We start from the raw sequence: 22,983 nt of genomic DNA, 5'->3' as shown, positions 1-22,983 counted from the left end.
CACACACACAGCCACATCTCACACATAGACACACACACACAGATGCACTGTCACACATAGACACACACACAGACACACACACACAGATCCACTCTCACACATAGACAGACACACAGACACACATACAAAGACAGAAACACTTGCACATATACATTCACACACACAAATAATCGTGCAGACGCACTCACATTCACATGCACACAAATGCACACATGCCTGCACACTTACATGTTGTTACATATGAACACACACACACAAATACCTCTCACTCATTTCACTTCTCTGCCAGCCAGCTAATATGTTACACCCTACACCATGAGCTTTTATTTCCTGCTTAACTTTTAATGTGGCACCAATTAAATACCTTCAGGGAATCTTAGGAGAGTAGAAGTGGGGATGTTCATCGATAATTGCACAATGTTCAGCACCATTTACAACTCCTCAGATACTCAAGCAGTCCATGTTCAAAGCAACAACATCCAGCCTTGGGCCAACAAGTGGCAAGTGACATTCATAGAATCAGAGAGTCTAGGTGTCGTATTGCACAGAAGCAGACGGTTCGGTCCAGCTCATCCTGAACTGAACAAGTCCCATTTGCTTGTGTTTGGCCCATATCTCTCTAAACCTTTCCTATTCACGTGCCTGTCCAAATGAATTTTAACTGTTGTAATTGTACCCAGTTTTACCACTTCCTCAGGCAGCTCCACATTGCCTCCTTGGGTCCCTCATACATCTTTCCCCTCTCACCTTAAATCTTTGCCTTTTAGTTTTGGGCTTCTGTGCCGTTGGAAAAAGACCTTGACTATTCACCTTATCTATGCCCCTCGCGATTTTGTAAACCTCTATGAGGTCACCTCATAGTATCCAACGCTCCAGGAAGAAAAGTTCCAACCTATCCGGCCTCTCCTTACATCTCAAATGTGGGCGGCATGGTGGCTCAGTGGTTAGCACTGCTGCCTCTCAGCACCAGGGGCCTGGGTTCGATTCCAGCCTCAGGCGACTGTCTGTGTGGAGTTTGCACATTCTCCCAGTGTCTGCATGGGTTTCCTTCCACATTCCAAAAATTGTGCAGCTCAGGTGAATTGGCCATGCTAAATTGCCCATAGTGTTAGGTGCATTAGTCAGGGGGAAATGAGTCTGGATGGGTTACTGTTCGGAGGGTCGGTGTGGACTTGCTGGGCTGAAGGGCCTGTTTCCACACCCTCCAGTCCCAGCTAAAAATCCCTGCTAATTTTTTTCTGTATCCTTCTGGATGGGTTACTGTTCGGAGGGTCGGTGTGGACTTGCTGGGCTGAAGGGCCTGTTTCCACACTGTAGGGAATCTAATTAAACCCTCCAGTCCCAGCTAAAAATCCCTGCTAATTTTTTTCTGTATCCTTTCGTTCCACACAAATTCCAGACAGTGACCATCTCCAGTAAGAGATAATCTAACCACTGCCCTTTGACAATCAATGGCATTACTGTCTCTGAATCTCTCACTATCATCATCCATTGTCCAGAGACTCAACTGGACTCACCACATAAACATAAACTCACCTCCTGATTCCCAAAAACCCGTCCACCATCTACAAGACCCAAGTCAGGAGTGTGATGGAATCCTCCCCACTTGCCTGGATGGGGGCAGCCCCAACAACACTCAAGAAGCTTAACGCCATCCAGGACAAAGCAGCTCACTTTATTGTTTGATTAATTGATTGATTGATGCACTACATCCATAAACATCCATTTCCGATGCTCAGTAGCAGCAGTGTGTACTGTCTATAGGATGCACTGCAGAAATTCACCAAAGATCATCAGACAGCACCTTCCAAGCCAATGTCCACTTACACTTTGAAGGACAAGGGCAGCAGATACACAGGAACACCACCCTCTGCAAGTTCACCTCCAGGCTACTCACCATCCTGACCTGGAAATATATTATCATTCCTTCACTGTTGCTGGGCCAAAATCCTAAGGACGTTGTTGGTCTACCCTATAGCACATGGATTGCAGCGGTTCAAGAAGGCAGCTCACCCCTATCTTCTCAATGGGGCAACTAGGGATGGGTAATAAATGCTGGGCCCAGCCAGCAATGCCCATGTCCCACAAATGAATAAAAACAAATCCTTACCCAGAGTAATTCTGCCATCCAGATCTTTCCAGTTTCTTTGTAGGTTAAAGTCTCTGTAATTATTGCCATGCCTTAAATTCATTCCCAGAATATTCTTCATATCTATCCAAACTGATCCTACATTTTGATTTCCTGAATCAAGGCCATCTTTAACCATCACTAAAAAGTATCCTTCATTCACGTTTCTCTGTCTTTACCGAGCTTCCTATTCTTCTTAAAATCCAAATACCCATCAATATTCAGATGCCAATCTTTCATCCATGTCCCAGTCATGGCCATCAGGTGGTAGTTATTCACTTCAATTAATACTATTCACTTACTTTGTTAAAAATGCTAAACACACTCAGATACAGAACCTTTAGTTTGAACTTTGTAAGCTCTAGTCTTGATTCTGTCTCCTCTCTGACTCTTCCCGCCATTATCTGATCCTCATTTCCCATATTACTATTTCCCTCTCTTACCTTGTCTACTCTTATTTACGGAGGAGGAGAAGGTGAGGACTGCAGATGCTGGAGAGTCAGAGTTGAGAGTGTAGTGCTGGAAAAGCACAGCAGGTTAGGTAGCACCCGAGGAGCAGGAAAGTCGACGTTTCGGGCATTCCTGATTAAGGGCTGATGCCCAAAATGTTGATTCCCCTGCTCCTTGGATGTTGCCTGACCTGCTGTGCTTTTCCAGCACCACACTCTCAACTCTGACTCTTATTTACCACATCTTTCCATGTTTAGAACATAGAACAATACAGCGCAGAACAGGCCCTTTGGCCCTCGATGATGCGCTGACCTGTGAACTATTCTCAGCTCATCCCCCTACACTATCCCATCATCATCCATGTGCTTATCTAAGGATTGTTTAAATCTCCCTAATGTGGCTGAGTTAACTACATTGGCAGGTAGGGCATTCCACGCCCTTACCACTCTCTGTGTAAAGAACCTGCCTCTGACATCTGTCTTAAATCTATCACCCCTCAATTTGTAGTTATGCCCCCTCGTACACACTGACGTCATCAATCTAGGAAAAAGACTTTCACTGTCTATCCTATCTAATCTTCTGATCATCTTGTATGTCTCTATCAACCCCTCCCCCTTAGCCTCCTTCTTTCCAATGAAAACAGGCCCAAGTCTCTCAGCCTTTCCTCATAAGACCTTCCCTCCAGACCAGGCAACATCCTGGTAAATCTCCTCTGCACCTTTTCCAATGCTTCCACATCCTTCCTGAAATATGGGGACCAGAACTGTACACAATATTCCAAGTGCGGCTGTACCAGTGTTTTGTATACATGCAGCATGATATTGCGGCTCCGGAACTCTATCCCTCTACAAATGAAACCTAACACACCATATGTCTTCTTAACAGCACTATCCACCTCAGGCGCCTCAGGCAACTGACTGTGTGGAGTTTGTACATTCTCCCCGTGTCCGCGTGGGTTTCCGCTGGGTACTCTGGTTTCCTCCCAAATCCAAAAATGTGCAGGTTAGGTGAATTGGCCATACTAAATTGCCCGTAGTGTTAGGTACAGGGGTAAACTTAGGGGATTGGGTCTGAGTGGGTGCGCTTCAGCGGGTTGGTGTGGACTTGTTGGGCCGAAGGGACTGTTTCCACACTGTGGGTAATCTAATCTAATCTAATAAAAACCTGGGTGGCAACTTTCAGGGATCTATGCACATGGACTCCAAGATCCCTCTGCATATACACACTACCAAGAATCTTTCCATTGACCCAGTACTCTGCCTTCCTGTTATTCTTCCCAAAGTACATCACCTCACATTTAGCTGTATTGAACTCCATTTGCCACAACTCAGCCCAATTCTGCAGTTTATCAAGTCCCCCTGCAACCCGTAACATTCTTCCACACTATCCACTACTCCACCGACTTTAGTGTCATCTGCAAATTTACTAATCCATCCACCTATGCCTCCGTCTAAGTCATTTATGAAAATGACAAACAACAATGGTCCCAAAACAGATCCACCCTCCTACTTATCTCTTAGCCCCCCCTTCCATCCCCACATTCCTGATGAAGGGCTTATGCCCGAAACGTTGACTCTTCTGCTCCTCGGATGCTGCCTTGACCTGCTGTGCTTTTCTAGCTCCATGCTTTATCACAGTAGACTGACAGTGTTGAGTCACCTGTGGCGTTGAGTGCTCATCTCACATCTGTTTTCTTTTGGCTTTTCCACAGAAGGTGGCATCTCTGGCCAGGTCAGAATGTATTGCCCTAATTAAGAACATGGTGATAAGCAGAGCCCCAGAGTCCGTGTTTACCCATGTCCCTATAGGGCTACACACTCTCATTGGAGAGAGACAACTGGTGCTGGGTTAACCTGAGGGTCAACACACCTCGGGCGAGGGAAGAGGTTGAGAAGGAGTGACCTTCATGGTAACCTCAGCTGGTGTGGGAATCCTGTGTCGCAAACTAGCTGCCCAGCAACTGAGCTAACCCTGAGCAATCGCTCAGCCACGGTAGTTCAGAGTCAGCCATTTTGCTGTGAATTTGGGCCCGACTGTAGGTCAGACCGGGTAAGGGCAGAAATTCCCCTTCTTAAATGACATTTTTATTTCAGATGGGTTGTTACCACAATTCAGTAGCTCCAAGATCATTATTACTAAGTCCAGCAAGTGATTCCATTAAGTTATGGAATTTAAAGTCCCCCGGTCACCATGCTGGGGTTCGAACCTAGCTAAAAACATTGTAGATGCTAGAAAACTGAAATAAAAATAGAAATAGCTGGAAATTTCCAATATGTCAGGCAATTTCTGAGGAGAGAAAAAGAGTGACTATATTTTAGGCTAGTGATCTTTCTCACAAGAGTACTCCAACATCTAAAAGAGTTTTGGAGATGAGTAGACCTAATTTTCCCTACTCTTTGCACGAAGCACTGCTTCCTGATCTCACCCCTGAAGGATCTAGCTCTAACTTTAATGCTCACCCTCACCCCCGCTCATGATTCGGATGTCCCCCACCCAACCAGGTAACAGTTTTTCTCCATCGACCTCTGACAACCTTTGAATTAGATCTAACAATCTGATCATGAATTGAAATTTCAGATGCAGATCAATCGGCTGCAAGGAAACATATCAAAGAAGTTCTCCGAGTGGAGGAAGAACCTGGAGGAGGATGAAGAGAATGTGCTGAAAATGATTGACGAGGAAGGAATCCGACTGACGGCTCAGAGCAGCTACTGTTCTAAAACATTAAATGAGAAGATGGATTTGATCAAATTGATAGATGATGAGGCCCAGAGTCTGACACAAGGCGATCGTCTGTCATTTTTCCAGGTAACTGCAGAGGAACCTTGATTATCCGAAGGACACGGGCAGGGAGTATTTTGTTCCGTTCATCGAATGTCTGATAGCACAGTTAGCCAAGGATCAGGACTTTGCAATCTTGTTCGGATAATCCGAAATTTGGTTAATCGATCGCCGGATAATTGGGGTCCCTCTGTACTACTGCCAGGACCATATTTAGAATGGAAACCATCTTTGTAAAGGTGTCCTCCTCTCAGTGGGGGCACTTTACTGCCACCACTGGTTGGATGTGGTAATTACAGCAAGGCAAGATGTTTGAGGCCATGTGACCACTGGAGTTTGTCATGCAGATGTATACATTGAGGGCAAAAATGACCTCAAAATAAGAACTGAATAGCTCACTCTATCCTGTAATATCGGTACCTGAAAATTAGACTTGGCTTGTCTGCCAAATGTAATACCACGGGAGGCCTACTAACTATTGAAGTGTCATCTGCACTCAAAATGTTATTTTGCCCTCTCTCCACAGAAGCTACCTGACCCGCTGTGATCACCAGCATTTTTTTGTTTTCAAGTCAACTGAATGTTATTGGAATAAATTTAAAAGTCACACATTACCAGGTTATAGTCCAACAGGTTTAATTGGAAGCACTAGATTTCGGAGCGCTGCTCCTTCATCAAATATCTCACAACCACCTGATGAAGGAGCAGCGCTCCAAAAGCTAGCGCTTCCAATTAAACCTGTTGGACTATAACCTGGTGTTGTGTGATTTTTAACTTTGTACACCCCAGTCTAACACTGGCATCTCCACATCATTGGGATAAATGTTAGCCTAGCCAATGAAATCCCATGAATTGGTTTTAAAAAAAAAACTAAAGTATTTTCTGCATACAAAATCTGAACTTGATTTTACTGACATTTGTGCATCAATATTTTTAAATTCCCATTGTGGATTACTTTATCTAAATTTATAATGGGAACTGGCTATGTAAACATGTCACAGTGTAATCACTATAGCTGAGGCAGAGGCTCACCAGAGGCAACACTATAGCTGCTTTGTTTCTCTGGCTTTTGCATCTCAGTTTGCTGCAGAAAAATTCATACATTCTAACCAATTCTGCTTTCTGAACAGCTGTTAGATTTCGGTATGTAATTAGATGCAAAACCCAAGATTCATTTAAAAATAAGGAATAAAATGTCTAGCTTAAATGGATAACGTCGACATAAAACTTTAGCCTGCTTTGACCTGGATATTATACATAGTGTCGACTTCACATTTGTAACCCACTGGTATATTACAGCTCTGCAGGCTACACTTACTTATCAGCTCACAAACTTAATGTGACCATAAAAACTTCATTTTTTATGTTAATGGGCAGGCCCTGATGTTGCCATGGTCACACATTGAGGCCTGTATTATATTTGTGGACAATGACGAAAAAAAACCACTGGTGCCACCAGAGTGTCCCTCTCGGGAGGAAATCTGCCCGGTCTGGCGTATGTACATATATATGTAACTCCAACCCAAAGGTTGAGCCTTAACTGCCCCAGAGAATCATAGAATCCCAAACAGTGTGGGGAGAGGCCATTCAGCATGTCAAGTCTGACTGACCCTCTGAAGGGTATTCCACTCCCACACCCCGACCCTTGTAACCTTGCATTTCGTACTTACCCCACACAACCCTGAGCACTATAGCCAATTCAGCATGGCTAATGCACCCTACCTGCACATCTTTGGACTGTGAGAGGGAACCAGAGCACCCGGAGGAAACCCACACAGACACGGGGAGAATGTGCAACTCCACACGGACAGTCACCCGAGGCTGGAATCGAACCTGGGACCCTGGTGTTGTGAGGTAGCAGTGCTAACCACTGAGACACTGAGACATGGGATGAGCAAAAACTGTTTGACAGCAGAACTCACATTCTGTGAATGATGATAAAGAAACTTTGACAAACACGTCCACCACTTACTCTGGGAGACAACACTCTAATATGAGACTAATGTTCTTTTATTTCGGTGTGTTAACTTAATGCTCTAACTTATTTTTATTTCTCCCCTACAGAAATCTAAACAGCTCCTTTCAAAGTAAGTTTCATTTAGTTGAACAGTTAGTACTGACTTACAGCTCAGGACTGTGCCCTGGAATATTGGAATAGTTGCTAAGGTCCCTGAACAGTCCTCATGAAGATATGGTTCTGCCTTCACATTGAGAATACCCTTGTTGTGTGGCACAATCCCCATGCTAAATGGGATAGACTTCAAACAGATCTAGCAACTTAACTCTGGGCATCCATGAAGCGCTGTGGGCCATCAACAGCAGCAGAATTGTACTCCAGCACAATCTGTAACCTCATGGCCCAGCTTAGACCCCATTCAACTATTACCATCACACCAGAGGATCAACCCTGGTTCAATAAGATTGCAAGAGGGTATGCAAAGAGCAGCACCAGGCATCCCTGAAGATGTGGTCTCAACCTGGTGGGGCCATCAAACAGAATTAACAATGGAAGCAGTCTGAAATAGTCAAGGTTAAGTGATCCCACAACCAATGGTATGGCCAGCCACTATTATTAATAGTGGTGGACAATTAAATAACTAACAGGAGGAGGCTGTATAAATAACCCTATCCTCAATGGGTGTCACTGCAGGTGCTGCTTGATAGCACTGTTGATGACACATTCCATCACTTTACTGATGATCGAGAGTGGACTGTTGGCGTGGTAATTGGCTGGGTTGGATTTGTCCTGCTTTTTCTGCACAGGACATACCTGGGCAATTATTCACATTACCGAGTGGATAACAATGTATAACTGTACTGGAACAGCTTGGTTAGGGGAGCAGCAAGTTCTGGAGCACACGTCTTCAGTACTATTGCCGGAATGTTGTCAGGGGCCATAGCCTTTGCAGTATCCAGTGTCTCCAACCATTCCTTGATATCATGTGGAGTGAATGGAATTGGCTGAAGACTGGGACCTGTGATGCTGGGGACCACTGGGGGAGGCCGAGATGGACCATCCCCTCAGCACTTCTGGGTGAAGGTTGCTGGGAAAGCTTCAGCCTTATCTTTTGCTCCGAAGTGCTGGGCCGTTCCATCATTGAGGAGGGGGATATTTGTGGAGCCTCCTCCTCAGTGAGTTGTGTAATTGTCCACCACCATTCACGACTGGAAAAATCTTGATTGGGTTTTTTGAAGAAGTAACAAAGAGGATTGATGAGGGCAGAGCAGTAGATATGATCTATATGGACTTCAGTAAGGCATTCGACAAGATTCCCCATGGGAGACTGGTAGGCAAGGTTAGAGCTCATGGAATACAGGGAGAACTAGCCATTTGGATACAGAACTGGCTCAAAGGTAAAAGACAGAGGGTGGTGGTGGAGGGTTGTTTTTCAGACTGGAGGCCTATGACCAGTGGGATACCACATGGATCGGCGCTGTGTCCACTACTTTTCATCATTTATATAAATGATTTGGATGTGAGCATAAGAGGTATAGTTAGTAGGTTTGCTGATGACACCAAAATTGGAGGTGTAGTGGACAGCAAAGAGGGTTACCTCAGATTACAACGGGACCTTGATCAGATGGGCCAATGAGCTGAGAAGTGGCAGATGGAGTTTAATTTAGATAAATGTGAGGTGCTGCATTTTGGGAAAGTTGTTGGAATATTGCGTGCTGTTCTGGTCTCCTTCCTATTGGAAGGATGTTGTGAAACTTGAAAGGGTTCAGAAAAGATTTACAAGGATGTTGCCAAGGTTGGAGGATTTGAGCTATAGGGAGAGGCTGAATAGGCTGGGGTTGTTTTCCCTGGAGAATCGGAGGCTGAGGGGTGACCTTATAGAGGTTTATAAAATCATGAGGGGCACGGATAGGATAAATAGACAAAGTCTTTTCTGTGGGTTGAGGGAGTCTAGAACTAGAGGGCATACATTTAGGGTGAGAGGGGAAAGATATAAACGGAACCTAAGGGACAACATTTTTACGCAGAGGGTAGTACGTGTATGGAATGAGCTGCCAGAGGAAGTGGTGGAGGCTGGTACAATTGCAACATTTAAAAGGCATTTGGATGGGTATATGGATAGGAAGGGTTTGGAGGGATATAGGCCGGGTGCAGGCAGGTGGAAGTAGATTGGGTTGGGATATCTGGCTGGCATGGACGGGTTGGACCGAAGGGTCTGTTTCCGTGCTGTACATCCCTATGACTCTTTGTGGCAAGACTTTAGAGCTTAGATCTGACCCATTGACTGTGAGATCGCTTAGTTCTGTCTATCACTTGCTACATAAGCTGTTTGGCACGCAAGGAGACCTGTTTGGTAGCTTCACTAGGTTGATACCTCATTTCTAGGTACGCCATTTAAGACAGAGATGTGAAGGCTGGGTTGTTGAGTATAATCAAGACTGAGACGGCCAGATTTTTAATTAGGAAGGGTTATGGAGAGAAAGAAAACAGGAAAGGGAGTGGAGGGTCATCAGATCATTGATAGATTTGATGGACTGAGTGGCCTACCTGTAGTCCAACGTCTGAGGTGTTGCTTCGAGCGTTTTCTTGCCCTCTTCACTGAGCCATGATTAATATCCCATCTCGATGGTAATAACGTGTGGGAAAGGCCAGGCTCTGAGGTTACAGATTGCATTCAAGTACAATCCTGTTGCTGCTGGCGGCCCACAGTGCCTCCTGGAGGCTGAGTTTTGAGTTGCTGGATCTGTTCAAAGTCCATCCTCAAGTGGAAGATGGGACTGGAGCCTCCATATCAACGGTGTGGCATCACTCCCACCATATTTCCATGGAGACAAGTGCCTGTAGATTGGTGAGGATGTAGGTTTTCTTTCTCAGTTGGAACTGAACTGGAATTTCTGTCTTGCTCTTCCTTCACTGTCACTATGACAAAACTGTGACCTGAAAGCTCTATGGCTGTACCCACATCAGAAGGACTGTCGTGGTTCAATTCAATGGCTCGGCACTATCTTGTTAAGGATGGGCGGTAAATGCCAGTCTTGCCAGGGATGCCCACATCCTACAAATGAATCAAAGTACATTATTTAGCTCACCACCACCTTCTCATGGACAACTAAGGATGGGCAATAAATGCAGCCAGCAAAGCCCAAGTCCCATGAGTGGATAAAAAAAAAATTCAATCAGATCATCTCTTAATTTCAAATTCCTTGCTTGCAAAGGTCATGGAAGTGAAGTTGATCATCGCTTCCAAAGAGAAATGGGAATGTGTGCGGGGCTCTGGAGCTCAGAGCAGTGTGATGGGGTGAATGTGTTTTGAAGGAGCTTTCACAGATACAGAGGGACAAGTGACATTTGTAATCTATCACTAAATAAAAGCCAGAAGACCCGCGAATGCTGTAAATCAGAAACAAAAACAGAAGCTGCTGGAAAAGCTCAGCTGTGAAGAGAGATCAGAGTTAACCTTTCGGTGACCTGAACCTGCTGAGCTTTTCCAGTAACTTCTGATTTTGTTGCAGTCCATCACTATGTTTCCAAAAACATAGCGCGCTACCAAATTGATGCTGACCGTATTTTCGCGAAACACCTCAAACCGGTATGAAAGCTGCTGTGTAAGAGCACATTGTTCTTGTCTGAAGCAAAGACAATGTTTCCTCTTCCATCCTAGGGCAAGAGAGCTTCAGAACCAAAAACCACTAATCAATCAGAGGGATATGTTGAACATCCGTTCTATATCTGAACAAGTCAAGGTGCTGATCGATAAATCGATGGCATATTACTCGATCATACTGAACATGATAGGTAAGAAATTGAAGCAATTGATAAATTGTTAACAACTTGTTAACATCTGGGCAGAGTCCTTGAACAGTGGAAGAAAGGAGGTAGACCCTAGCAGAGGCTGAAATATAAATGGAGACAGCCAGTCAGACAGAGATAGATACAGATTTGTCAACATAGACAGACTGCCCCTCGACATTCAATGGTGTTATTTTCACTGAATCCCTCACTATCAACATCCTGGGGTTACCATTGACCAGAAGCTCACCAATAAACACAGTGGCTACAAGAGCAGGTCAGAGGTTGGGAATACTGCAGTGAGTAACTCACCTCCTGACTCCCCAAAGTCTGTCCACCATCTACAAGGCACAAGTCTGGAGGGTGATGCAATAGAGTCAGAGAGTCATAGGGATGTACCCTTTGGTCCAACCCGTCCAGGCCGACCAGATATCCCAACTCAATCTAGTCCTACCTGCCAGCACCCGGCCCATATCCCTCCAAACCCTTCCTATTCATATACCCATCCAGATGCCTTTTAAATGTTGCAATTGTACCAGCCTCCACCACTTCCTTTGGCAGCTCATTCCATACACGTGCCACTCTCTGCATAAAATAATTGCCCCTTAGGTCTCTTTTATATCTTTCCCCTCTCACCCTCAACCTATGCCCTCTAGTTCTAGACTCCTCCATCTCAGGAAAGAGACTTTGTCTATTTATCCTATTCATGCCCCTCATGTTTTTATAAACTTCTATAAGGTCACCCCTCAGCCTCCGATGCTGCAGGGAAAACAGCCCTAGCCTATTCAACCTCTCCTTATAGCTCAAACCCTCCAACTCTGGCAACATCCTTGTAGATCTTTTCTGAACACTTTCAAGTTTCAAAATATCTTTCCGACAGGAAAGAGACCAGAATTGCACACAATATTCCAACAGTGGCCTAACCAATGTCCTGTACAGCAACATGACCTTCCCAACTCCTGAACTCAATACTCTGACCAATAAAGGAAAGCATACCAAACGCCTTCTTCACTATCCTATCTACCTGCGACTCCACTTTCAAGGAGCTATGAACCTGCACTCCAAGGTCTCTTTATTCAGCAACACTCCTGAGGATCTTACCATTAAGTGTATAAGTCCTGCTAAGATTTGCTTTCACAAAATGCAGCACCTCACATTTATCCATGAATACATTGGGCAATTTAGCGTGGCCAATTCATCTGACCTACACATCTTTGGATTGTGGGAGGAAACTGGCGCACCCAGAGGTAAACCCACGCAGACACGGGGAGAATGTGCAAACTTCACACAGACTGTCACCCAAGAGTGGAATCAAGCCTGGGAATCCTGGCACTGTGAGGCAGCAGTGCTAACCCCTGAGCCACTGTTTTCCATCTCCCCACCTGACCTCCCTTTAGGATGAGGGTCACGCTTTCAGAATAAGGCTTCGCCCATTTAGGACAGAGATGAGGAGAATACATGTCCGAAAAGTAGAGGAAATAGAGTCCTACCTCAAGGCAAAGGTAGTAAATTCTTGATAAGCAAAGGGAGGAGGGTTGAAAGACTGAAAAAAAGAGTAATCAGATCTTATTGAATGGCCTCTCATGAATCTATCTACCTCGGCTTAAAAATATTTAGTTTCCACCGCCTCTTGAGGGTGGCTGTTCTTTTGAGGGAGGGCTTGATCTCTTCAATCTCTAAAAGCTGGGGATATGTCTCACTCCGGCCTCCATTGTTCACCTTTGCGTAGATGCCCAGATTCCCAGCAGCACCCATCGCTGCTACCGGACAATCTCTCATGGCCGAGACCTCCTGTGGGAGAAGTCTGACCCATTCCCCCATCCCCGGCCTGTTAACACCACCCCTCACATCTCCAGGGCTTTACTCCCACTCAGTCAGTCAGTCAGTCAGTTTGGGGCAGGGAGGGTCACTTTAGTGCAGTGTGAAGTCCTGCCCGTGATCACTGTTGTAATGTAACATAGATCTCAGAGCAGGAGTAGGCCATTCAGCCCTGCTCTGCCATTCTGTGCGATTATGGCTGATCCTCTGCCTCAGTGCTGTATTCCTGCCTTCTCCTCATGGACATTCTTTCCTTTAAAGTCTACAAATGAATCAATCACTTTCCGGAATATACTCAGTGACTAGGCCTCCGTAGTCAGCCACACTCTGAGTGAAGAAATCTTTCCTCATCTCAGTCCTAAATTGTCCACCCTGTATCCTGAGACTGTGTCCCCTGATTCTAGACTGTCCCACCCAGGGGTAACATCCTTCCTGCAGCAAGTCTGTCCAGGCCTGTTAGAACTGTGTACGTTTCAATCAGATCTCCCGCTCATCATTCTAAACCCGAGTGAATACAGGCCCAGCCAAACCAACCTCTCCCCCAGAACAGTCCTGCCATCCTCGGGATCAGCCGAGGACATGTAACAGGCACTTGGTACACAGCAAGATCCCACAGGTAGCAATGTGTTAACAAGTAAATAACCCATTTCCTGAGATGCTGATTGAGGGATAAATGTTATCCAGGACACCAGGGAGAACATTTCTCTGAAATAGTGCCACAGGGTCTTTGACATCCACATGAGAGGGGCCTCAGTTCAGCATCTAAGCAGAGCAGCAGCATCGTCAACTTGGTGTTGCACCTTTGACCTTTAGTTCTGTGTTCAAGTGTCAGAGGGGAATTTGAACCCACCTCAACCTTCTAAACTGGGAGGTGACAGTGCAAACCAACTGAACCAGAGCCTACAATTCACCAGTTCCCAAGTGAGAAAGCAGAACTGAAGCCAAATTTTGGCCATGGTCATATTAAAAGACAGAGCTCTTTCAATGGGCCGAATAGTCTACTCATTCTTCTATTCTAGTGTTTGCTGGGACTAATTCACTCTTTGAAACAGCCAACATTAGCTTCAGTGCTCTACTGGCTTAGGATCTGTTTGTAATTTTTTTTATGCTCATGGGACTTGGATGTCACTGGCTGGGCCCAGCATTTATTGCCTGTCCCTAGTTGCCCCTTGAGAAGGTGGGGGTGAGCTGCCATCTTGAACTAATGCAGGCCCTCCAAGCCTGTGCCAATCTAAATCTACTGTCTAAACCTGTCGGTCAATTCCTAAGCATCTGTATCACTCTGCTCCCCACTTACTCAAGCATCTGTCCAGACACACCTTAAATGAATCTACCGTGCCTGCCTCTACACCTCTGCTGGCAAAGCATTCCAGACACCTACCACCCTCTGTGTAAAGTACTTACCGCGTGTATCCTCCTTAAACGTCTCTCCTCTCACCTTGAACGCGTGATCTCTCGTTATTGAAATCTCATCGTGGGATAAAGCTTGTCTCTATCTACCCTGTCTATACCCTTCATGATTTTTGTAGATCTCAATCGGGTGCCCCATCAATATCCTTTTTTCTAAGAAAATAATCCTAACCTACTTAACCTCTCTTTGTAGCTAGCACCTTCCATCCCAGGTAATATCCTTGTAAACCTTCTCTGCACCCTCTCCAAAGCGTCCACATCCTTTTGGTAATGTGGCGACCATAACTGTACACAGTATTCTAAATGTGACCGAACAATGTGACTTGTACAATTTTAACATGACCTGCCAGCTCTTACACTCAATACCCTGTCCAATGTAGGCAAGCATACCATATGCCTTTTTGACCACTCTATCCACCTGTGCAGCCACCTTCAGGGTACAATGGACCTGAACTCCCAGATCTCTCTGCCCATCAACTTTTCCCAAGGCTCTTGCATTTACAGTGTAGTTCGCTCTAGAATTAGACTTCCTAAAATGCATCACCTCACATTTGCCTGGATTGAACTCCATCTGCCACTTCTCCGCCCAACTTTCCAGTCGATCTATATTCTCCTGTATTCTTTGACAGTCCCCAATGCTTTCTGCTACCCCACCAATCTTCGTATCATGTGCAAACTTGCTGATCATACCATCAGTGCCCTCTTCCAGATCATTTATGTATATCACAAACAACAGTGGCCCCAGCACTGATCCCTGTGGAACATCACTGGTAACCTTTCTCCATTTTGAGAAACTCCCTTCAACTACTACTGTCTGTCTCCTGTTGCTCAAACAGTTCTTTATCCACCCAGTAGAACATCCTGCACACCATGTGACTTCACTTTCTCCATTAGTTTACCACAGGGAACCTTTTTCAGATTGGAGGCCTGTGACCAGTGGGGTGCCAGAAAGATCAGTGCTGGGTGCTCTACTTTTTGTCATTTATATAAATGATTTGGATGCGAGTAGCCCCAGCCTGTTCAGCCTCTCCTTATAACTCAAATCCTCCAACTCTGGCAATATCCTTGTAAATCTTTTCTGAACTCTTTCAAGTTTCACAACATCTTTCCGATAGGAAGGAAATCAGAGTTGTACTCAGTATTCCAAAAGTGACCTAACCAATGTCCTGTACACCCACAATATGACCTCCAGGCTCCTATACTCAATGCACTGACAGTAAAGGAGAAAGTGAGGACTGCAGATGCTGGAGATCAGAGCTGAAAATATGTTGCTGGAAAAGCGCAGCAGGTCAGGCAGCATCCAAGGAGCAGGAGAATCGAATTTTCGGGCTTCTTCAGGATTCCTGAAGAAGGGCTTATGCCCGAAACGTCAATTCTCCTGCTCCTTGGATGCTGCCTGACCTGTTGCGCTTTTCCAGCAACACATTTTCAGCACTGACAGTAAAGACAAGCATGCCAAATTACCTTCTTTGTCCTACCTACATGTGACTGCACTTTCAAGGAACTATGAACCTGCACTCCAAGGACTCTTTGTTAAGCAACGCTCCTCAGGACCTTACCATTAAGTGTATAAGTCCTGCCCTGATTTGCCTTTCCAAAGTACAGTCCTCACATTTATCTAAATTAAACTTCATCTGCCACTCCTCGGCCCATTGGCCCAACTGATCAAGGTCCCATTGTACTCTGAGGTAACCTTCTTCGAATGAATGCCTCCAATGTCGTAGAAAGGTAGAAAATAGGAGCAGGAGTAGACCATTCGGCCCTTCAAGCCTGCTCTGTCATTCAATAAGATCATGGTTGATCATCCAACTCAGTTCCCTGTTGCTGCTTTCTCCCCATGCCCTTTGATCCTTTAGCCCCAAGAGCTGTATCTAACTCCTTCTTGAAAAAATTCACTGATTTGGCAAAAAACACTTTCTGTGGTAGTGTATCCCACAGGGTCCCCACTCTGTGGGGAAAGACATTTTTGCTCATCTCAATCCTAAATGGCCCATTGCTATGTGTGAACTATGATCCCTGGTTCTGGATTCCCCACTCAGTGGGAAAATCTTTCCTGCATTTGTTGTGTCTAGTCCTGTTAGAATTTTATTGGTTTTTATGAAATCCTGCCCCATTCTTCTCACTCCAGCGAATGTAGTCCTAACCGATCCAATCTCTCTTCAAACATCAGACTGCCATCCCAGGACTCAATCTGGTAAATCTTTGACTTGTCAGACTGAGAGGGTGAGCAGAATGCTCTTTCCAGTTACATATTGGGAGCAAACACCACAAGTTTCATTCACCTGCGGCCTACCTCATCTCCCGAGGCTGAGCCAGAGTGTGTGCGACTTTGGTATTGAGTTTCTGCCCACACGCCTGCTCTGGTTCCACCTTCACCGGATATGGCTCACTTGGTCACGTTCTCCTTGAAGTCAAAGGTTCTGGACTCAAGAGGATTCCAGTGTAGACATCCTTACGGAGAGCTGGATAAACCCAATAAGACAACGGAGCAGAAATTGGCCACTCAGCCCATTGAGTCTGCTGCACCATTCAGTGAGATCATGGCCGATCTCATAATCCTCAACGTCATTTCTAGGTCAGGCAGCAGCTGCAAGGAGAAACAGTTCAACATGCTCTGATGGAAAATAGGACGGCCTGAAAGGTTAACTCACCCTCCTTTGTGCGTTCTCTCTCTCTCTCTCCCCCCCTTTACCTGTGGAATTTCCCAGTCATTTGGTCACCTGACCTAGATATCTCTTTGTAAGGCTTGGTATCAAATTAAATTTGCTCCCTTGAGGCATCTTGGAGACGTGTGACTATATTGGGGGCTGTATATAAATTTGATTTGGTTTGATTGAAGCTTTATTGTCACATATACTTCAATACAGGAGTGAAAACTGTACAACATTGCCACATATGGCACCATCTTAGGTACAAAGGTATGAAGGTGCAAAACTCAGATACAAGTAATTGCACAAAGAAATAAACTTAAAAGGAAAGCATTACTGCTGTTAGTGATAAATAGAAAAATAAATAAATAAAGTTAAAAGTTAACATTACAGTCCTTCCTCGTATTAAGTGGAAAAATAAAGGTATGAAGGTAAATGTTCAACAGACTTTCTTAAGTGCACTCCCTGCAAGGGCAATGTGGTGGCTCAGTGGTTAACACTGCTGCCTCACAACACCAGGGACCTGGGTTCAATTCCAGCCTCAGGTGACTGTCAGTGTGGAGTTTGCACATTCTCCCTGTGTCTGTGCGGGTTTCCTCCAGGTGCTTTGGTTTCCTCCCACGATCCAAAGGTACGCAGGTTAGGTGAATTGGCCGTGCTAAGTTGCCCATAGTGTTCCGGGATATGTAGGCTAGGTGCATTAGTCAGGGGTAAATATAGGGTAGAGGAATGGGTCCGGGTGGGTTACTCTTCAGAGGGTTAGTGTGTATTCTGTTGGGCCAAATGGCCTGTTTCCACACTGTAGGGATTCTACTCTATTCTAAAACAAAGGCTCAGTTTCCTCTGCTTTGGCTCACTCTCTGTGAGATTTCAGGCTTCCTGCTCTTGTAAACCAGCGTAGATGCTGGGGGTCCTCCCTCTCGGACACTAGCTCTAACCACATTGGGCTCAGACCTCCATGTTGCTGTGCTGCAGACCTCACTCTGGTAAGGACCTGGCACTGTAGGTGACAGATTAGCATCATAACAGTTCCCTGCTTCTCTCTCTATCTAGGTGAATGGGCACGGCTCACCCTGGATACCAAAACCGCCTACTGGTTCTTGACCGTCTCTGAGGACGCCCGCTCCCTGACGTTCGGATACGACCTACAGCCTTACCCGTCCAATCCGGAGCGGTTCAGGACCCACCGTCAGATTCTCTGCTGCCAGAGCTTCACCTCGGGTTATCACTCCTGGGTGGTGCAGGCTGAAGGCATTGCCTGGGGCATAGGGATCGCCTACGGGAGTATAGCGAGGGAGGGAGAGAGCTCAGATCTGACCAACTCCAACAAAGCTTGGTGCATTCACCTGAATCATGGCACCCTCACAGCCAGTCACAACGGGCTACACACTGATATCATCAAGGAGCCATTGCACAACAGGTTCCAGGTTGAGCTAGACTATGAGTCAGGCTGTGTGTCGTTTTACCAGGTGGGGGACACTCCCCAGCACTTATACACATTTCGGACCATTTTTAGGGAGCCTGTATTTCCCGCATTCTCTTGTTTCTACATTTCCTCCATAAAACTGTGTTAAACACGATGTTAGAGAGGATTTTACAGCACAGTCTCAGGCCAATCAGCCCATCCAGCTCGTGCTGTTTAATCCCTTCATGAGACCTGTCCCACCTCATTATTTCCCATCCCCTTTCACTGAAGTTATCTAGTTTCCCCTGAAACGCATCCATGCCATTCACCTCTTTGCCGCTCTCAAAAGAAACAAGCTTTCCCCTGAACTCACTACAGGATTTAATTATTCGCTATTTCACTCACATTAACAGGTAGTGACAGTTGGAAACATTCAGTGAGGCACATCAGCCAGCGGTCACAATCACAAGTGAAAGCATTTTCTTTACATCAATCTTATTAATGTTTCCTTTCCTTAATGTTAAGAATATTGTTTTTCTTAAAAAAAAATCCATTCTTGGGAAGTGAGTATTTGTTGACCTTGCCTAATTGAGCAGGCCATGATGATGAACCGCCTTCTTCACCCTCTGCAGTTGATACTCCATTTTGTTGTCATTTTATACAGACCTGGGCCATTTAAGAGGGAGGTAGAGTTAAGACTCAAAAACGTTGCTTTGCGTCTGGGATCACATTTAGGCCAGACAGGGTAAGGATGGCAGAGATATACGGACAGAGCCTTTGGGAAGTTATTTGCCCGACTTGACCATAGGGGGCTATTTGTTTATGGGGCTAGGTTAAAGCCACGGTTTACCCACTTTTGGATGAACTTAGAGTGAAGATCACGAATGCAGTTCAAATTATTCCGCAGCAAATGGAGGTTGTTTTCAACAAGGCGTATAAATAGATTCAACAATGTATTGTAAAACATAGTGGTCATGTTGAAGCCTAGATATTTGACCTATAATGCATTGAAACCTTTTGAATCACACTCACATATGCTATTTACAGTTCACCACTATTGTGTGTACATCCAATATTACTAACACGTAAAGTTATGCAAGTATGCTATTAAAAAATCCTTACAGTAGAAATGTGACACACCTTTTTGTATTTCCATTCACGGGATGTGGGTGTTACTGGCCAGAACAGCATTTTTATTTTTTCATTATTTTGCAATGTCTCCTAGTCCAGGGAACCCTTCCTCACAGTATACTGGCTGTGGCCAGCTACAGAACAGCATTTATTGCACATCTTGAATTGCCCAGATGGCTGTTAGGAGTCAGGCACATTGTTGTGCAGTCACGTGGACAGAAGAACATTCAAATCAACAGCAAGATTTGGCCATTCAGCCTTTTGAGCCTGCTTCCTAACCTCCATTCACATTTTGCTCGTCACCTTGCACCCCCTTACTTAACAAGAATCTACCCATTTCTGTGTTAAGAATGTACAGGGCTTCTGCTTGCATCAACTTTTTAGGAAGAGAGTTCCAAAGACTCTCAGAGAGAAAAACACCTTATCTCAGCTCTGTAAAAAATGACCTTTAAATGGTGACCTCCTAGTTGTACACTCTCCCCCCCCAAAACCACCGTGTTAATATCCTTCAGGATTTTATATCTTTCAATCAAGTCACCTCTCACTCAGCAGACAACAGCCTTGCCTATCCCAACCTTTCCTCAGAACACAACCCATTCCAAGTGTTAATGCAGTAAACTTTCTCTGAACTGCCTTCAACACAATTATGTCTTTCCTTAAATAAGGAGAACAATACTGTGCACAGTAGTGCAGTTTTTTAATAATGAAGTTTTAGACCCACTTCTCTCTCTCTCAAACTTCATGTAAAATTCAGTCATATTATGATCACTGCTACCTACAGGAACCTTCATTCTGAGATCACTAATTAATCCTATCTCATTACAGAATATGAGGTCTGGTATAGTCTGCCCTCTGATAAACTCCAAAACATGCTGCTCCAAGAAACATGTTATGAAGTACTTAATCTAAGTCAGAAGACACATGACACCAGGTTACAGTCCAAAAGGTTTATTTAAAATCACAAGCTTTTGGGGCAGCGCTTTTAAATGAACCTGTTGGACTATAACCTTTAGGCTTCAGACTTTGCCTACTCCAGTCCAACACCGCCACCTCCACATCATGGCTACTTCATCTAGTCTACTCTTGCTTATCGGACTTTTCCAGATGAAATGCAAATCGAAAACTCTGATTATTATGACGCCTTTCTGACCAGTTCTCATTATTTCTTCCTTTATACTACAAATTACGATAAAAAACTTAAATCCTACTCTGTGGTTACTGTTAGAGGCCTGTTCATCACACTCACAAAATAACTTCTTACCTTTTTCATTTCCACCCAAACTATTTCCATTTCCTGAATTTGGGTCATCCCTCTCTGTTATGTTAGTGCCATCATTAACCAGCAGAGCCACCTCACCACCTTTCTCTTTTTTAAACTTTCCCACAATTCCTCAATGTACCCTTCAAATTTCAGGTCCCATTTCATATCATCCTGCAGCCATGAATCTGTAATGGCTTCTGTATCACACTTAGTCATTTCTGTTTGCACTCTCAGTTCATCTGCTTCATTTCAAATGCTAGGTACAGTCAGCTGTAGAGCCGTTAGTTTCATCTTTTTACTCTCTAATCTTATCCATTGGTTTGCTTTAGATTCATATGCTCAATGCTTTCCTGTCGTGGTCCATTTCCCAGTTGTCTGGGTGGCTGGTTTGCAATGTGCAGTGATGCCAACAGAATGGGTTCAATCCCTGAACTGGCTGAGGTCATCGTGAAGATCCCACCTTCTGTAGTGACCCTCAGGTTAAACCCACCACCGGTCACCCTCTCTCTAATGAGAAAACAACCCTATGGAACTATAGTGACTTTACCTCATAGCCCTCTGCGGTAAAGAATTTGATAGATTCATTATACTCTGAGAGAAGGAAATTCCTCCTCATCTCATTCTTAAATGTCAACCCCTTAGTCTGAGATTATGCCCTCCCACAAGATGAAACAACCTTTCTGCACCTACCCTACAAAGTTCCCGAAGGATCTTACTTGTTTCAATAACGTCTCATTCTTCTATATTCCAAAGAGTACAAACTGAACCACTCAACCTCTCCTCATAACACAGTCCTTCCATAACAACTTAGTGAACCTTCTCTGGACTGCCTCCAATGACAGGATATCTTTCATTGGATAGGGACCCCAAAACTGTTCACAATAGTCCAACCGCGGGCTAATTAGTGTCTTGTGTATTTTTAGCAAAACCTCCCTACTGGTACACTCCATTCCCTTTGAAAAAAAGGCCATCATTCTGTTTGTCTTCCCTATTATCTGCTGAACTTGGATGCTAGTTTTTTGTGATTCACAAATGAAGACTCCCAGATGCCTCTGTCCTGTAACTTCCTGCTGTCTTTCTTCATTTAAATAATATTCAGCTCCTCTATTCTTCCGGCAGACAGTAGATTCTATCCTTTTTAAAAGCTGGGATCAGGGAATTGTCAATGTCCATAAGAAAATGCAAGGATTTGAAATCAATTATTTCTCCGCTATTCCGATGGTGTTGAGGTTTGTTACATAGAACATAGAACAATACAGCACAGAACAGGCCCTTCGGCCCACGATGTTGTGCCGAACATTTGACCTAGCTTAAGCACCCATCCATGTACCTATCCAATTGCCGCTTAAAGGTCACCAATGATTCTGACTCTGCCACTCCCACAGGTAGCGCATTCCATGCCCCCACCACTCTCTGTGTAAAGAACCTACCCCTGACATTTCCCCTATACCTTCCACCCTACACCTTAAATTTATGTCCCCTTGTAACACTCTGTTGTACCCCGGGGATAAGGTTTCTGACTGTCTACTCTATCTATTCCTCTGATCATCTTATAAACCTCTATCAAGTCACCCCTCATCCTTCACCGTTCCAATGAGAAAAGGCCTAGCACTCTCAACCTATCCTCGTACGACCTATTCTCCATTCCAGGCAACATCCTGGTAAATCTCCTCTGCACCCTCTCCAAAGCTTCCAAATCCTTCCTAAAGTGAGGCGACCAGAACTGCAAACAGTACTCCAAATGTGGCTTAACCAAAGTCCTGTACAGTTGCAACATCACTTCACCACTCTTGAATTCAATCCCTCTGCTAATGAACGATAATACTCCATAGGCCTTCTTACAAACTCTATCCACCTGAGTGGCAACCTTCAAAGATCTATGTACATAGACCCCAAGATCCCTCTGTTCCTCCACCTGACTAAGAACCCTACCATTAACCCTGAATTCCGCATTCTTATTTGTTCTTCCAAAATGGACAACCTCACACTTGGCAGGGTTGAACTCCATCTGCCACTCCTCAGCCCAGCTCTGCATCATATCTAAGTCCCTCTGCAGCCGACAACAGCCCTCCTCACTGTCCACAACTCCACCTATCTTCGTATCATCTGCAAATTTACTGACCCACCCTTCGACTCCCTCATCTAAGTCATTAATAAAAATTACAAACAGCAGAGGACCCAGAACTGATCCCTGCGGAACTCCAC

At 44.9% G+C, this 22,983-nt stretch overlaps 1 protein-coding gene across 1 annotated transcript in view; it reads left to right on the top strand.

Annotated features, from left to right (window-relative positions):
* LOC122550336 (E3 ubiquitin-protein ligase TRIM7-like) overlaps nt 1-19,459 on the top strand; it is a 23,632-nt gene extending 4,173 nt beyond the window's left edge. Inside the window, exons 3-6 of the mRNA XM_043691063.1 lie at nt 5,156-5,386; nt 7,424-7,446; nt 10,978-11,111; nt 18,035-19,459. Of these exons, the coding sequence (XP_043546998.1) occupies nt 5,156-5,386; nt 7,424-7,446; nt 10,978-11,111; nt 18,035-18,555 (909 nt within the window). The 3' untranslated portion in view covers nt 18,556-19,459. The remainder of the gene's footprint in view (nt 1-5,155; nt 5,387-7,423; nt 7,447-10,977; nt 11,112-18,034) is intronic.
* Nucleotides 19,460-22,983: the final 3,524 nt, after the last annotated feature.

This window comes from Chiloscyllium plagiosum, chromosome 5 (genome assembly GCF_004010195.1).
Source record: "Chiloscyllium plagiosum isolate BGI_BamShark_2017 chromosome 5, ASM401019v2, whole genome shotgun sequence".
In the NCBI taxonomy this organism is placed as follows: Eukaryota; Metazoa; Chordata; class Chondrichthyes; order Orectolobiformes; family Hemiscylliidae; genus Chiloscyllium; species Chiloscyllium plagiosum.
The sequence above is the reverse complement of the archived record's forward strand: the minus strand, read 5'-3'. Positions and strand labels throughout refer to the sequence as shown.